The sequence below is a fragment of the Salmo trutta genome, unplaced genomic scaffold, assembly GCF_901001165.1.
Source record: "Salmo trutta unplaced genomic scaffold, fSalTru1.1, whole genome shotgun sequence".
NCBI classification, from domain to species: domain Eukaryota; kingdom Metazoa; phylum Chordata; class Actinopteri; order Salmoniformes; family Salmonidae; genus Salmo; species Salmo trutta.
The window spans coordinates 1-16,995 of record NW_021823385.1 but is presented as its reverse complement, the minus strand read 5'-3'; the positions used below and the strand labels follow the sequence as shown (position 1 = coordinate 16,995).

Sequence of the window (16,995 nt, the reverse complement as noted above, 5' to 3'; positions counted from 1 at the left end):
CAAACAGTTTCAGAAACTTTGGAGTGTTTTCTATCCAAAGCTAATAATTATATGCATATTCTAGTTTCTGGGCAGGAGTAATAATCAGATTAAATCGGGTATGTTTTTTATCCGGCCATGAAAATACTGCCCCCTATCCATAACAAGTTAAAAGGCAGTAAGTAGTGTGTGGGTGTGTGTTTTGAGATGTGTGTTAAAAGGCAGTATTGTGTGGGTGCGTTTGAGATGTATGATTGAGTTATGTGTGTAATCTTCTGGCACAGGTGGCTACACTGACCAGTGAGAGTTTAACCGCCCCTGCCCAGGAGAGCAGTAGAGAGCTCTAAAATATACACGTTTGTGTACACACACACACACACACACACACACACACACACACACAGACTGAAATGGTCTGTAACTCATCACTCCAGTCATAGCAGGAGGACCAGATCTTAAACCACACCCTCTCCTAAAAGTATCTGCTACTAGAGGACTCCCTAAAGTGCTGTTAGGCTGGAGTGTTTTAACCATACTAGGACATCAGAAGCATCTGGAGTGTTTTAACCATACTAGGACATCAGAAGCATCTGGAGTGTTTTAACCATACTAGGACATCAGAAGCATCTGGAGTGTTTTAACCATACTAGGACATCAGAAGCATCTGGAGTGTTTTAACCATACTAGGACATCAGAAGCATCTGGAGTGTTTTAACCATACTAGGACATCAGAAGCATCTGGAGTGTTTTAACCATACTAGGACATCAGAAGCGTCTGGGGTGTTTTAACCATACTAGGACATCAGAAGCGTCTGGAGTGTTTTAACCATACTAGGACATCAGAAGCGTCTGGAGTGTTTTAACCATACTAGGACATCAGAAGCGTCTGGAGTGTTTTAACCATTACTAGGACATCAGAAGCATCTGGAGTGTTTTAACCATACTAGGACATCAGAAGCGTCTGGAGTGTTTTAACCATAGTAGGACATCAGAAGCGTCTGGAGTGTTTTAACCATAGTAGGACATCAGAAGCGTCTGGAGTGTTTTAACCATACTAGGACATCAGAAGCATCTGGAGTGTTTTAACCATACTAGGACATCAGAAGCATCTGGAGTGTTTTAACCATACTAGGACATCAGAAGCATCTGGAGTGTTTTAACCATACTAGGACATCAGAAGCATCTGGAGTGTTTTAACCATACTAGGACATCAGAAGCATCTGGAGTGTTTTAACCATACTAGGACATCAGAAGCATCTGGAGTGTTTTAACCATTACTAGGACATCAGAAGCGTCTGGGGTGCTTCTGGGAAGTGGAAAGAGAGGCAGTCCTATCAGAAGAGTCCCATGCTCAGCCGTTTGACAGGGCAGGCCTGGAACACTGCATGGCTTTAACACATCTAATGCTTTATGGGGATTTAGACTCCAACTGATCCGTTCTGAAAAGGCCCACTCTCTCGCTCTCTCTCTCTCTGCTTTCTATGGCCAAGTCTATGCCTCTGTCAGTTCACATTAGGCTTTGACTATCAGCCTTCTTTTTGTGAAATGGCAAAACGAAACTACTGCCGCCAAAGCAATAAAATCCTTTGTCAGCTGGTTATTATTCTGTTTACATATGCAGCATTATAAACACCAGTCTTAAGTATGTGTGGGACTGCCAGTTTGTTTGAACTCTGGCCATGTTGTTTTCTGTCTGTCAGCTGAATCGACTAGCTGGCAGAGTGGTGCCCAGGCCTCAGACTCTAGGTGTTAGGTAGGCCCCAGTACTTCCCTCTGTGTGGAGGCCCTGGGTCACTGAATCCTACATGGCCCTCAGCCAACCTTCCAACCAGTTCCTAATACCACAGATTACCTAAATGAAACACTTAGACTAAGTGAACTGCCTCAGTAACAAACCTCACACCCTCTCCCATCGTAACTGCTCCGCTCTCGCTCTCACTCTTTCGCTCTTTCACTCTTTTTCTTTCTTTTGTTCCCTTTCTCACCACAGAAGGCGCAGAGCAACGGGCCCGAGAGGGAGAAGGAGGGAGTGATCCAGAACTTCAAACGGACACTCTCCAAGAAAGAGAAGAAGAAGGAGAAGAAGCGAGAGAAGGAGGCGCACATTGCTGACGGAGATGAGCAAGCACTGAGCAGAGAAGATGGGTAAGGAGGGCAATGTCACACGCTTTATATAGTGTTTCCTTACTTAGTCTTGCTGGTTGAAAATGATATAATTGATGAAGAACGTCCCCCCATCCACCTGCTAGTGTATTAACATGCATGGTAAAGCAAATGGAGCAATGGAGCACTTCTGAATGTATTTCTCCTGCTCCTCCAGTGAGAACTCCAGACTGGCGGCGGAGGTGTACAAGGACATGCCAGAGAACAGCTTCACCAGGACCATCTCCAACCCTGAGGTGGTGATGAAGAGGAGGCGGCAGCAGAAACTGGAGAAGCGGATGCAGGAGTTCCGCAGCAGCGACGGCAGGCCAGACTCGGGTACACTCACCCTGGGACTGTCTGTCAATTAAAAACTTAAAATGTGTTATTAAGATTTTATTTGAACAGACTATAGCAGTGTGAGGACACGAGTGTGAGAGCCGAGCCTGTGCGTTTGTGTGTCTGTGTCAGAGTGAAGTCCAAAAGCCATTGTCTCTGGTTCTTGTCGGGTCCCGTCTATGACCAGGAGAGAGAGCCCTGTCACCATACTGTAATTACATAAGTCCTGGATCAGTCAGAGCAGAGGTCCACTCTAACCCGCTTTAGCCAATGTCCTCTGTGAACACCACACACTGTCTGGTACTGCCAGTCCTCACATCTTGTTCCCTGTGGCTTACAGCCCTCTGCCAACCAATGGAGGAACAGCAAGCTGCAACACCAAAAATGGCCGCAGGAGGTTTTTTTTCTTCTCCCATAGTTAGTGACGTATAAAATAGGTCCGCCTGACCTCTACATCCCAAAGCTTTTTTGGTCAAGTGGTTATGGTGGCGTAACTGTTTTTAAAAAGGCATTCATCTGGTAGTGTTTAGAAGAAGTAAAATATAGTTTTGAATCTAGGGTAATCTAATCCTAGTTCTGTGGTTAGGGGCAACTTTCTACCTCCTGACTTCTTTACCCAGACTTTCTCCTTTTGAGTGTTGCCCAGACGTCCGAGGTTATGTTGCCCAGACCTTCGAGGTTATGTAATCTGGATGCCTTAGCCTTCTGGTCTGGTCAGCCTCTGCCTCTTCACTCCCAGCTAAATGCCCCTCTCTGGCACAGCTATAAACCTTTATCCCAGTTCCTTCTCATATTTCCTCTCTATCTAGTCCCAGTCCAGAGGAGTAAAGCCCTGTGTAAAATAGGCCAGCAGTTTAGGCCTACAGCCCTGTCTTTTAACTCAACTCAGAGCCAGCGCTTAGTCTGAGAGAGAAAGATAAAAATAAAGTGTGTGTGTGTCAGAGTGCTGATTGGGAGATATACTGCTATATGGAGTATTTCTACAATGGAAAGTAAAATATCTCTAATAGATTAACATAATCCAAGGAATATGCTCACACGTGCGAGTGTCCTGTTTCTGTCTCTTAGGGGGGACGTTGAGGATCTATGCAGACAGTCTGAAACCCAATATCCCCTATAAGACCATCTTGCTGTCCACGACAGACATGGCAGACTTTGCTGTGGTGGAGGCCCTGGAGAAGTACGGCCTGGAGAAGGAGAACCCCCGGGAGTACTGCATCGCCAGGGTAAGAGTCAGCACACCACTCCATTCCAAACACAACTAGATGTTACTCTACCCCATTGGAAGCCGACCTTGGGCCTGGAGAGTTATAGGGGGTTTGGGCTTTTATTCCAACCCAGCACCAACCTGATTCAGCTCGTCACACCCTAGATGAGCAGTTTATTAGTTAAATCAGGGTTGTTACTGTTGGGATAAAATCCTTGCACACCATGTAGCTCACCAGGACCAGGGTTGGTGATCACTCCTCCATATTAGCCTCACCTACCAAGCTTCTAGATCCCTCAAACTAAACTCTGGACCTCGAAGCCAGTTCCACTGCATTTCTGTTCATTGTTTCCCTCTAATCAGGGACTGATTTAGACCTGGGACACTAGGTGTGGGCAATTACTTATTGGGTAGAACAGAAAACCAGCAGGCTCCGGACCTCGTTGGCTAAGAGGTGAATACCCCTGTTCTAGATATTACTGTACACCAGTGGTATTCAAAGTCGCGGTCGTCAAAATAAACTTTTTTTTTTTTTTTGGAACAGAACAGTGAGTACACATTATTGTACAAATATGTTTGAGTAAGATAATGTGAAAAATACAATTTTATTACATGTATTTTTTATTTTTATTTTTTCATTTTGATAAGAGATTTAAATGTAATGAAGGTTATTTGTTGACGTAAAATTGAAATATAGTGATTTTTAAGGTTGTGTCGTTAGATTTGGGGTGGGATGGGGTCCTCAGAAATTCTGGGGAAAAAATGGTGTATCAGCTTAAATTGGAATACAACTGCTGTACACAGTTATACAATATGACAGACTCACCTTTCTCACCTTGTATCTCTAGTTTCATAGCATCGTCAAATCACACACCCACTTGTGGTCAGAGTTTTACAGGGAACACTCTCTTAGTTTGGGAGCACAGTTCACAAAAGTGAAAAGTTTGTATAGTGTCTTCAGAAAGTGTTCCCACCCCATGACTTTTTCCACATTTTCTTGTTACAATCTGAATGTAACATTTATTAAATTGAGTTGTTTGTCACTGGCCTACAAACTAAACCCAATAATGTCAATGTGGAATTAGGTTTTTCAAATTTTTACAAATGAATAAAAAATGAAAAGCTGAAATATCTTCAGTCAATAAGTATTCAAACCCTTTGTCATGGCAAGCCTAAATCAGTTCAGGAGTGAAAACGTGCTAAAATCACATAATAAGTTGCATGAATGACTACCTCATCTCTGTAACTCACACATACATTTATCTGTAAGGTCCCTCAGTCGAGCAGTGAATTTCAGACACATATTCAACCACGAAGACCAAGGAGGTTTTCCAATGCCTCGCAAAGAAGGGCACCTATTGGTACATGGGTAAAAATGGGGGAAAAGCTGACATTGAATATCCCTTTGAGCATGGTGAAGTTATTAAGTACACTTTGGATTGTGTATCACTACACCCAGTCACTACAAAGATACAGGTGTCCTTCCATCTCAGTTGCCGGAGAGGAAGGAAACCACTCAGGGATTTCACCATGAGAACAATGGTGACTTTAAAACAGTTACAGAATTTAATGGCTGTGATAAGAGAACTGAGGATGGATCAACAAAATTGTAATTACTCCACAATACTAACCTAATTGACAGTAAAAAGAAGGAAGCCTGTATAGATTAAAAAATATTTCAAAATAGGCATCCTGTTTGCAGCAAGGCACTAAAGTACTACTGCAAAGCAATTAACTTTTTGTCCTGAATACAAAGTGGCATGTTTGGGACAAATCCAATACAACACATTACTGAGTACTACTCTCCATATTTTCAAGCATAGTCATGGCTGCATCATGTTATGGGTAGGCTTGTAATCGTTAAGGACTGGGGAGTTTTTCAATGGAGCTAAGCACAGACAAAATCCTAGAGGAAATCGAGGTTGTCTGTTCTCCACCTGACACTGGGAGATTCATTTTTTTTTCAGCAGGACATTAACCTTAAACACGAGGCAAATCTACATTGGAGTTTCTTACCAAGAAGACAGTGAATGTTCCTGAGTGGCTGAGTTACACTTTTGACTTAAATCTACTTGAAAATCTATGGCAAGACCTGAAAATGGTTGCCTAGCAATGATCAACAACCAAGATTTACCCAGATAGACTCAGTTGTAATCACTGCCAAAGGTGCTTCTATAAAGTATTGACTATAGGGGTGTGAATACTTATGTAAATTATATATTTCTGTATTTAATTTTCTATATTTGCATGTTTTCGCTTTGTCATTATGGGGTATTGTGTGTATGGGTGAGAAAATAAATACATTTAATCCATTTTGAATTCAGGCTGTAACACAACAGAATGTGGAATAAGGCTAGGGTTATGTATACTCCTTAAAGGCACTGTACATATACCTTACAAGAGGAGCTTAGGTCACCCTTGTGTAATACCCACCCCCGAACCGCCATGCTGTACTATTTAGAAAATGGAGGTGTGAGTAATGAATGAATGAATGTTTGCTCGATTTCCCCTCAATTTGTCTCCGTGGTGAACTAGAGGACAGGGTGGGTGTGGCCGGGCCACATTTTAAGCTGATTTAATATTTCTGCGGGAACTGGCCTAGGTCCTATTTAAACCCTACATACAGTATTTCATCAGCCGGCTGCACTCTGTTTCTGTGTGTGTGTCGCTCTCACTCCCTCTCTCCTTCCCTTCATCCGTCTCTCTCCGTATCTCCCATCTGGCCGGCCACACTCCTCCCTGTGGTCTGACAGATTAAAGCATGAAGGGGTCTGTTGGCACAGGCCTTTGTTTGATAGTAATTGAATTGCATTTCTCCAAAGTGCCAGGTCAGCAGATGCTGTGTGTGTGTGTGTGGTTGCCGGGTAGGGATAGCAGAGCAGCAGAACCATGGCTGGCCTAATATCGCCTGTCATCGTGTGACAAACATCTCCATGCTACAGCGCCAACCTTTGCCGCCTCACATCCCTGCTGCCTGACCGCCTCGGTCACAGCCAATCACATTAAAGCAGTCCCTCCTCCTTCAGTCTCTCTCATTTATACATCTGAGTCATTAAAAAAGGAAACATTTAAAATGCTCCGATCAGACATGGAAAGTGCATTTGCCTCGCCAGAGTCTTGTGTTGGACAGGTCATCATTACAGCCAGAGTGAGTGGAGAGTAGGAGGGAGAGAGGTTATGTCTGGAGCATGAGGAACTGGAGCTTTCTTAGGGAAAGGGAGAGCAGCCAGCTATTGACGAACATGCTAATGTGCAATAATCATGTTATAAAGGCTGGTTTGGTACACATCCTTTATGACCCCTATATACATTATAATTGAGCTTTATGAGGTATTCTATGTGAATTATTGTTTGGTTGATTTGGAATTTAGCCTTCCCTGTAGCTCAGTTGGTAGAGCATGGTGTTTGCAACACCAGGGTTGTGGGTTCGATTCCCACGGGGGGCCAGCACAGAAAAAAAAAAAATGTATGAAATGTATGCATTCACTACTGTAAGTCGCTCTGGATAAGAGCGTCTGCTAAATGACTAAAATGTAATGTAAATGTAATTTGCTGTGGAATGTGTGGTTGTTTCATGGGTGTGGTTTTGTGGTTCTGCAGCACACAGATGACAAGTCTGGGAAGGAGATCATCCTGGACGATACAGAGTGTCCTCTTCAGATCTTCAGAGACTGGCCCAACGACAGAGGTAGGACACCACAGCACTACGGGCCCAATCATACATTCAGATCCTGCTTGTATCTAAAGTTTTACAGCACCCCTTCCATTGACAGCATTGCATGATTTATACACAGCCAAAAGCTCATTTTAACTAATAGTGAATCTACACTGAACAAAAATAAAAACAACATGTTAAGTGTTGGTTCCATGTTTTATGAGCTGAAATAAAAGATCCCAGAAATTTTCCATAAGCACAAAAATATTAGTTTTGTTAAATTTTGTGTACATTCCTGTTTGTGAGCATTTCTCCTTTGAAAAGCTAATCCATCCACCTGACAGGTGTGGCATATCAAGAGGCTGATTAAACAGCATGGTTGTTACACAGTTGCACCTTGTGCTGGGGACAATAAAAGGCCATAAGCTACGGACAACAACATTGCATTTGATTGATTTGACAATTTGAATGCACAAAATTAATATCACGAGACCCTGAGGCCCGTTGTGACACCCATTTAAAAGAAAACGTTATCTGTGCGCAGCAGATGCATATCTGTATTTCCAGTCATGTGAAATCCATAGATTTGGGCCTAATGAATTGCATGTTGCGTTGAGGATAGTCCATTGTCTGTAAGGATTGTATTGTTTTTATCTGAAATCCCCTGTCTATACTGCCCTCGCCTGGTAGCTCTGGGTCATAACGCATGTGGTGTTTCAGGGGACCTAGTGTTCCAGCTGAAGAAGAGACCTCCAGACTACGTGCCAAAGAAGGGCCGCAAGCCAGAGGACAAGGGCCCCAGGGGGAAGGGCATGGACGTGCCCCTGCATGGGTCTCTACCCCCAGAGAAACTGCCTTACCTGGTGGAGCTCAGCCCAGGTGCGTCATACACACGCACTGCAGATCACATATATATGTAGACACACACACACTGTTGAACAAGAACACACACACACACACATTCCCAGCCGATGCCAAATGCTGGCGTGTACAGAACTGCAGTATGTAAGACAGTTAATTCTACTCACATAGCTAACAGAACAGTATAATCACTGTGATTGCGCATTGACATTCACACACCAGTAGAGGAATGGTAGGCAATATGGACCAAACCTGATGCCCTGAACTCTCTTGTCTTCTAACAAGGTAAGTGAGGTGGGCCCTAGAAGCATCTCTTGCCAAGTCGACTGTACCTAGGCTTGGGCGGTATCCAGATTTTCAAATCGTCATACCATCCTTCTCTCATACCGGGATTTAGGGTATTACCGGCATAGCACACAGGGGGCGCTAAAAACGCAAGAAAAGCCCATTTGGACCGCTATTACCAGAATGCTAACAAAATTAGCACCAACTAATAGCGAACTCACATAGAAGCTGTTAGATAAATGCTAATGCGCGAAAACGAACTTAACCCCTGTGCGGCCTCGGGACGGACATCCAGCGAAAAATCCTATCGCCATTAGCATAACAAAATGTAATTTTTTTAAAAATTCCATTTTTTTTTTCTAATTATATCGTTTTATAGATACACCTCTCCTGAATCGAACCACGTTGTCCGATTTCAAAAAGGCTTTACAGCAAAAGCAAAACATTAGATTATGTTAGAGGAGTATATCGTAAAAGTAGCCACATAGCCATTTTCCGACCAACCACATGCATCACAAATAACCAAAAAACAGCTAAATGCAGCACTAACCTATTACAAACTTCATCAGATGACACACCTAGGACATCATGTTACACAATGCATGCATTCTTTTGTTCGATAAAGTTCATATTTATATATAAAAACAGCATTTTACGTCGGTGCGTAACGTTGACTAACTATTTTCCCTCAAATGCATCCGGTGAAACAGTGCTACAATTTACTAAATTACTATTCGAAAACATTTTTAAAATGTAATATTGTCATTCTAAGATTTATAGATGAGTATCTCTTGAAAGCACCTGTAATGCCAGATTTAAAAATAACTTTACTGGGTAATCACACTTTGCGATAAAAGGGGATGCGATACTCATAGGTCTGTAAATATAGGTCTGCGCCATCTTGGAACAATCGCATATCACATCTAGTTTTCTATACTATTGTCAATAATCCCTTACCTTTGGTTGTCTTCATCAGAAAGCACTTCCAGGCATCCCAGGTCCACAACAAATGTATTTTCGTTCGAAAAAATTACTCCTTTATGTTCCAAGAGCTTGTTCTTGTTAGCGCGTCTGAAGGCTGATCCAAATGCTCCGTCGGCCGCGGGACAGCTATTTAGAGAAAATTCATTTTTTTCCCATTTAGGTTCGTTCAAACATGTCAAACGTTGTATAACATAAATCTTCAGGGCCTTTTTCAACAAGAGAGCCAATAAGATTCGAGGGGGACGATTGCATTGTGTTTCAAAACGTTTCGAAAGGGGAGGGAAGCCAGGGCCGCCGGCGTCATACTGGTGATGGCCCTCCTCATGTGACCAAAATTCAACAGCGTCTCATTCATTCAGTTTTAACAGTAGGAGACTCAAACCACTTTGTAAAGACTGGGGACATGTAGTGGAAGCAATAGGAAGTGCTCAATGAACCATTGCTCACTGTGTGAATTACAGGCAAAGATGTGAAGTTGAGTCCACAATTCAGAATTCCACATCCTGTTACGATCGGTCTCGGGGTTTTGACTGCCATATGAGTTCTGTTATACTCACAGACACCATTCAAACAGTTTTAGAAACTTTAGGGTGTTTTCTATCCACAAGTATTAATTATATGCATATCCTAGCTTCTGAGTTTGAGTAGGAGGCCGTTTAAAATGGGCACAAATTTTTTTCAAAAATCGCTGTAGCGCCCCCTATCCTAGGGGAACGCCAAGAGGTTAAAAGAATTGCAAGATGAGCAAATCCAGCTCATAAAGTTTTACAAGCACAGCTAGTGTAGCTACCGAATCACTTTCGGTGAGTGTGGACATTTACAAGCAAAAGTGAACGAGGCAAATTGTGCAAATGAACAAAGTTGTGATGCATGCTTTTCTGAAGGAAAAGCAGCATATGTACACAGAAGAACAGAGGGGAAAAAACACTATGAAGGACCGGAAAAAATGGCCGCTGTACAGAACTTATCCATAGCTTTTTGCATCCAAGTGTAACTTCATCACCTGGTGTGCTGCACAGCAGAGACTCATCGATAGAGAACGCTATGGACTGACTAGCTCCCGCTTTCTCCCGTTGTGCTATTTACAAACAAACATGTGACTGGCTCAACTGGTCTGGGGAACTATGGAAAGCTTCATGATGTAAAATAGTGTGACAGGTGAAATGAAGTTGCACAAGTTGACTGCAGGTATTAACTTAAGTAGCTACAAATATTCACATTTATTGAAAACTTCAAATAAATAGGTTTGATAGTATTGAAAAACCATCCTTTTGCTTTTTCTAAATACTCCATTATGCGGAATACTTCCCAAGCCTAACTGTCCTCGCGGAAGACACATTTCAGTTGAATGTGTTCAGTTGTACAACTGACTAGGTATCCCCCTTTCCCACCAAGAGAATGCTTTCAGGACTACAGTAGCTGCTGCTCGTATTGCCTAGGTCAGGGATGGGCAACTTTGATTGGGGTTTTAGGCTGGGTTTCTGTACAGCACTTTGAGATATCAGCTGATGTGAGAAGGGCTATATAAATACATTTGATTTGATTTGATGGGGGTGGGGGCCACAAAAAACATGGAACTCATCATTAGGAGTCTGGGTACCCCCCCGAACAGCAAAGATATTTTTTTTTAGTACATTTTGTACAATTCTACATATTTTGTTAGGGTGGAGGAAAATGTTAGCAGTTTTTAATATTTATTTATTTATTTCACCTTTATTTAACCAGGTAGGCAAGTTGAGAACAGGTTCTCATTTACAATTGCAACCTGGCCAAGATAAAGCAAAGCAGTTCGACAACATACAACAACAGAGTTACACATGGAGTAAAACAACATACAATCAATGATGCAGTACAAAAAAATAAGACTATATACAATGTGAGCAAATGATGTGAGATAAGGGAGGTAAAGGCAATAAAAGGCCATGGTGGCAAAGTAAATAAAGTATAGCAAGAAAAACACTGGAATGGTAGATTTGTAGTTTGAAGAAAGTTCAAAGTTAAAATATAAATAATATGGTGCAAAGGAGCAAAATAAATAAATACAGTAGGGGAAGAGGTAGTAGTTTGGGCTAAATTATAGATGGGCTATGTACAGGTGCAGTGATCTGTGAGCTGCTCTGACAGCTGGTGCTTAAAGCTAGTGAGGGAGATAAGTGTTTCCAGTTTCAGAGATTTTTGTATAACTAATGATATAACTAATGATATAATGATATAAGTAATGATCAATGTGCATGGGTAATTTGACCATGCTTACTACAGGTTTAGATAGTCTATTGTCCAGCTAACTTACCGATCACCCCCCAAACCATAGCTGACATGGGCTAATTGACTAACTGCTGATGCACAACCACATTTTGAAGTAGCACCAGTGTTGAGACCCTGGCTGAGTCCCCCTCCCTCTACAAAAGGCGCGGGCCACCAGTTGCCCATCCCTGGCCTAGGTGTTGGGTCCAGTGTGTGTCCAGTACGATGGTCAGTCCTCACTGATGGGCTGCCTGTTTCCACTGACCCCCTCTCCCCTCTCTCCATGCTCCCCTGACCAACCTTACAACCATGCAGTGTACTAACCCTGTCTCTCAGAACCATTTTTAACCTCCTCAGGGATTTCATTAGTAGTTAAAAGATTTGAAGGTTTGCATATATTGCCACAAAAGAGTGTGTCTCCCAGGCAAGAGTTCTCTGCTCTTTCTGCAGGAAAGTGATTCAAGGATTGTGGAGGGTTTAGGTGAAGGCTGTGTGTGTTAGTGTGGATTCTGGGATTTGTTTTATTGGTGATTATTACTGTGAGTGTGTGAGGCGAAGAAGGGCGCTGCGTTTTCTCCTCGGTGCAACATTTACACCCCATGCTGTGTCTTCTCTCTCCTGGCTTCCTGTGGTGTGTTCTGTTTGTCGCTACTGCTGTGTCTTACTGCTGTGTCTTACTGCTGTGTCTTACTGCTGCCGCCTCTGCATGTCTGCTCACCTAGGGAGGGGGAATCACTATGGCTACTACACCTATCGGCACCACGAAGGTAAACCTACCGACCCACGCCTCTCCTCCTCTCCACCACCACACCCATCTACTGCTGTGTTTCTCTGGATAGAAGTTGTGGGAGAACCTGCCCTTAAGTACAGATCTAGGATCAGATTACCCTGAAGATGATTGGTTATTCTAGTTTTGACCATTCTAGTGATGGCAAAGGATCTGACCCTGTATCAGTGGTTAGGTGTTAGGGTCAACTCCTACCCGATCTCTGAAGTTTCCCTTTGGCATTGATCTAGGATCAGCTTCTCCTCCCCAAATGCTCACTATAACAATTCCGTGAAATGAAACCTTAGATCAGTGTCTGTGGGCAACTGAATGCTACTGGCCTGAATGCCTTGTTGATCAGTGGCTCAGCCAATCAGAGCAGGGCCTCACTATCTAGGACGGGACCTTAAGTCCACTGCACTAAGCCACGTTTAGGGCCCCTGCCAGACATTATTGAGCTTAGCAAGTGCTTTTTGCAAATGAGGATTTTCGCAAAACCCATAGGCTTTTCAGAAGGTCCATGTTTTTCCCACCCTTGTTAACTAATTTGCTGCTTTGCTTTTACTAAAATCTGTTTTTACTAATCAAAATACACAGATTATCTGGTCTACTGGTAGTTGTTATGACAACATGGTTTTGTATGTCTATTTCCCCTCTTATGTATTTTGTGTGTGAAGTGTACGACTCTGTCATGTGTTGGTAAAAATCTCCCTCTGTGCTCTGTCATGTAGTTAGTGAGTGTGTGTGTGTGTGTCCCTCCCTGTGTGGAGTGAGTGAGTGAGTGAGTGTGAAATCTACGACTCTGTCATGTGTTGGTAAAAATCTCCCTCTGTGCTCTGTTATGTAGTGAGTGAGTGAGTGAGTGTGTGTGTGTCCCTCCCTGTGTGGTGTGTGTGTGTGTGTGTGTGTCCCTCCCTGTGTGTGTGTGTGTGTGTGTGTGTGTGTGTCCCTCCCTGTGTGGTGTGTGTGTCCCTCCCTGTGTGTGTGTGTGTGTGTGTGTGTGTGTGTGTGTGTGTGTGTGTGTGTGTGTGTGTCCCTCCCTGTGTGGAGTGTGTGTGTGTCCCTCCCTGTGTGGAGTGTGTGTGTGTCCCTCCCTGTGTGGAGTGAGTGTGTGTGTGTCCCTCCCTGTGTGGAGTGAGTGTGTCTGTGTGTCCCTCCATATTGTGAGTACTGACTGTCTCCTGGTCTCCACCATAGTGTGTGTGTGTGTCTCCATATTGGGAGTACTGACTGTCTCCTGGTCTCCACCATAGTGTGTGTGTGTCTCCATACTGTGAGTACTGACTGTCTCCTGGTCTCCACCATAGTGTGTGTGTGTGTGTGTGTCTCCATATTGTGAGTACTGACTGTCTCCTGGTCTCCACCATAGTGTGTGTGTGTGTGTGTGTCTCCATATTGTGAGTACTGACTGTCTCCTGGTCTCCACCATAGTGTGTGTGTGTGTGTCTCCACATTGTGAGTACTGACTGTCTCCTGGTCTCCACTGTAGACGGCTCAGACTCCAGGGACAAACCGAAGCTCTACCGTCTGCAGCACAGTGTGACTGAGGTGGGCTCAGACACGACAGACGACGGCTCCATCCAGGTAAGGACCTGCCCTTCGTCTGTGACTCTGCCTGTGACTCTGCCTGTGACTCTGCCTGTGACTCTGCCTGTGACTCTGCCTGTGACTCTGCCTGTGACTCTGCCTGTGACTCTCTGTCTGTCTCTGTCTGTCTCTGTCTGTCTCTCTGTCTGTCTCTCTGTCTGTCTGTCTCTCTGTCTGTCTGTCTGTCTGTCTGTGTCTCTGACTCTGTCTGTATGTCTCTGTCTCTGTCCTCTGTCTGTGTCCTCTGTCTGTGTCTCTGTGTGTCTGTGGTCACATGCTACATTGATGTAGCTGTAAATTACGATGGCAGACTGGACAGCTAGTTAGCTGAGCTGAAGGTGTCTCCTCTCCTCCAGCTGTTTGGTCCAGGTATCCTGCCCCACCACTGTAAACTGATGCACACGGAGGGTTTGGTGACAGTGACACCACACAGTCTGGAGGCTGAGACCTACGTGGACGGCCAGCGTGTCACCGAGACCACCGTGCTGCGAAGCGGAGCCACACTGCAGTTCGGAGCCTCCCATGTCTTCAAGTTTGTGGACCCCAGCTACGACCACAGCATGGGCAAGGGAGGGCCCGGACCAATGATGAGAGGAAGGCACAAGTCAGGGTAGGTGGGGTGAGGGGTGTTGGTGCTAGCACACACACATATACACACACACACACACACACACACACACACACACACACACACACACACAAACACAAACCGTGGCCGCAAGAAGATTTTTTATTTTATTTATAAAGATCCCCATTAGCCGACACCAATGGTGACAGTCAGTCTCTCCTCAACTCTTAGCCAAGACAGACTGGCATGCATAGTGTTAATATTAGCCGTCTGATTTACAATGAAGAGCAAGACGTGCTGCTCTGTTCTGGACCAGCTGCAGCATAACTAGGTCTTTCTTTGCAGCACTTGACCATATGACTGGACAATAATCAAGATAAAACTAGAGCCTGCAGGACTTGCTTTGTGGTGTCAAAAAATCTGAGCATCTCTTTATTACGGGCAGACCTCTCCATCTTTACAACCAAGATGGGTTTGGAGGGGGATTATTTATTTTTAGGGGGTGCTGTGGCACCCTCAACCCCCTTAATTCCCGTGGATTTGACACACACACACCCACACACTTGCAGTGGCCTACAAATGTAGACACATTTGGAAAGCTAGCTCACTCATCTCAGTGGTGATGACAGGAATGGCTGTGAATGGGACAGGAAGCAGCGGAGACCTGCTGAAACCAGTGTCATCAGTCCCAGGATGCATCTCTCAGCTGCCTGACTGAACAGCACAATGGTGGCTCTCATCTCTGTGTGTTCTGAACACGCCCTGACAGCACAGCTTCCTGTTTACACATAGCTGCCAGCCACCAGAGATGACATGTGCATCCCTATTGGAACCTGTTACTCACGCCTCTAGGAAGAGGGGACGCAACACCCTGCTACAACTAAACTCTAGTGTGAAAGAGGTATGGGACCGTAGGTGAGTAAGGATGACAAAAGGCAGAGAATTACCGTTTACAAGGAATTTATTCCGTTACATGGTAATTTGGGGGAAAAGGGGCTGGACAGAACCAAAGCAAAGAAAGTAAATATCAAAGCCCCCTCCTGCCTACCCACCACCACCTGGTGCACTAACCAAAATACAGAGGGTGGTCCGCCCAGGTCTTACCTAGTGTGCATAGACAGGTTATGTATGCCCGCAGGCCTAGGTGCCTTCCCCTTCCCCCCCTGCGAACAAATGAAACAGAATAACACAAAGTAACAATTCCAATAATCAAAAACACAGTTCTATTGGCACAAACATACCTCAAATCAGCGGCTACACAATACTTAACAAAACTCTGAACAACACAGAATTGACCAATTAGCTCCCCAGCAACAATCAACACAGGACACTCTCATGTCTGTTAGCAACAACCAACATAATAACCCTTAGCCATCAGCCTCCTCTCTCAGCTATCATCTCTCTCTCTGAGCAACAGAACACTGGCTTATGCAGCTGGAGAAGGAGTCTGTAATGGGATACAGCTGGAGGAGGAGTCTGTAATGGGATACAGCTGGAGGAGGAGTCTGTAATGGGATACAGCTGGAGGAGGAGTCTGTAATGGGATACAGCTGGAGGAGGAGTCTGTAATGGGATACAGCTATATCCTGACTAGGGGGCGTGGTCAGCTCTCCAATTAGCAATGGGGGCCGACCAATCAGCTGCTTGGGGAAATTCAGGAAGCCATCCTGAAACACACATACAAATACACAAACCACAACACAGAAACTGGGGAATGTAACAGAACCTTATTCCCTATATAGTGCACTACTTTTAACTAGAGCCCTGTGGGTCCTGGTGAAAACAAATGTACTTTAAAGGGAATAGAGTGCCATTTAACCCAGCCATGGCCTACCTGCTAGTCATTCTGGTCTAGAACCCTGTGGCCTCAGCACACCAACTATCTTCTGATAGGTGAAGCTTTAGTCAGAGCCTATATCCTGTCAGGTATCCTACCCACCTCTACGGCTCAGGCTTTACTGCTCTCTGTCTGCTCAATTCCATTTGCAGGATTCTGACCTTCTCAAAGGTGTGTTAGTTTGTGTGTGTGTGAGAGAGATTCATTCCCTGGGGTTGGGATGTGACTCCAAGCCCGTAGTTGACCACATCGCTGCCGTGGAAACAGATGCCACGTGGGCGGGAGGGGGAGGAGCCTTCTGGGTGCAGCAAGTTTAGCTCTAATTTAACTCTGGCTGCAGAGAGAGAGAGGAGGTAGGGAGAGAGAGAGAGGAGGTAGGGAGAGAGAGAGAGGAGGTAGGGAGAGGTAGAGGAGGTAGGGAGAGAGAGAGAGAGGAGGTAGGTAGGGAGAGAGAGAGAGAGGTAGGTAGGGAGAGAGAGAGAGGAGGTAGGGAGAGAGAGAGGAGGTAGGGAGAGAGAGAGAGAGGTAGGAGAGAGAGAGA

General features: G+C 44.5%; 1 protein-coding gene across 1 annotated transcript in view; it reads left to right on the top strand.

The window, feature by feature from the left end:
- The window catches only part of LOC115190480 (afadin-like), a 36,470-nt gene extending 21,807 nt beyond the window's left edge, over window positions 1-14,663 (top strand). Inside the window, exons 4-10 of the mRNA XM_029748766.1 lie at window positions 1,970-2,124; window positions 2,300-2,460; window positions 3,529-3,686; window positions 7,268-7,355; window positions 8,043-8,201; window positions 13,952-14,046; window positions 14,406-14,663. Coding sequence (XP_029604626.1) covers window positions 1,970-2,124; window positions 2,300-2,460; window positions 3,529-3,686; window positions 7,268-7,355; window positions 8,043-8,201; window positions 13,952-14,046; window positions 14,406-14,663 — 1,074 coding nt within the window. The remainder of the gene's footprint in view (window positions 1-1,969; window positions 2,125-2,299; window positions 2,461-3,528; window positions 3,687-7,267; window positions 7,356-8,042; window positions 8,202-13,951; window positions 14,047-14,405) is intronic.
- Window positions 14,664-16,995: the final 2,332 nt, after the last annotated feature.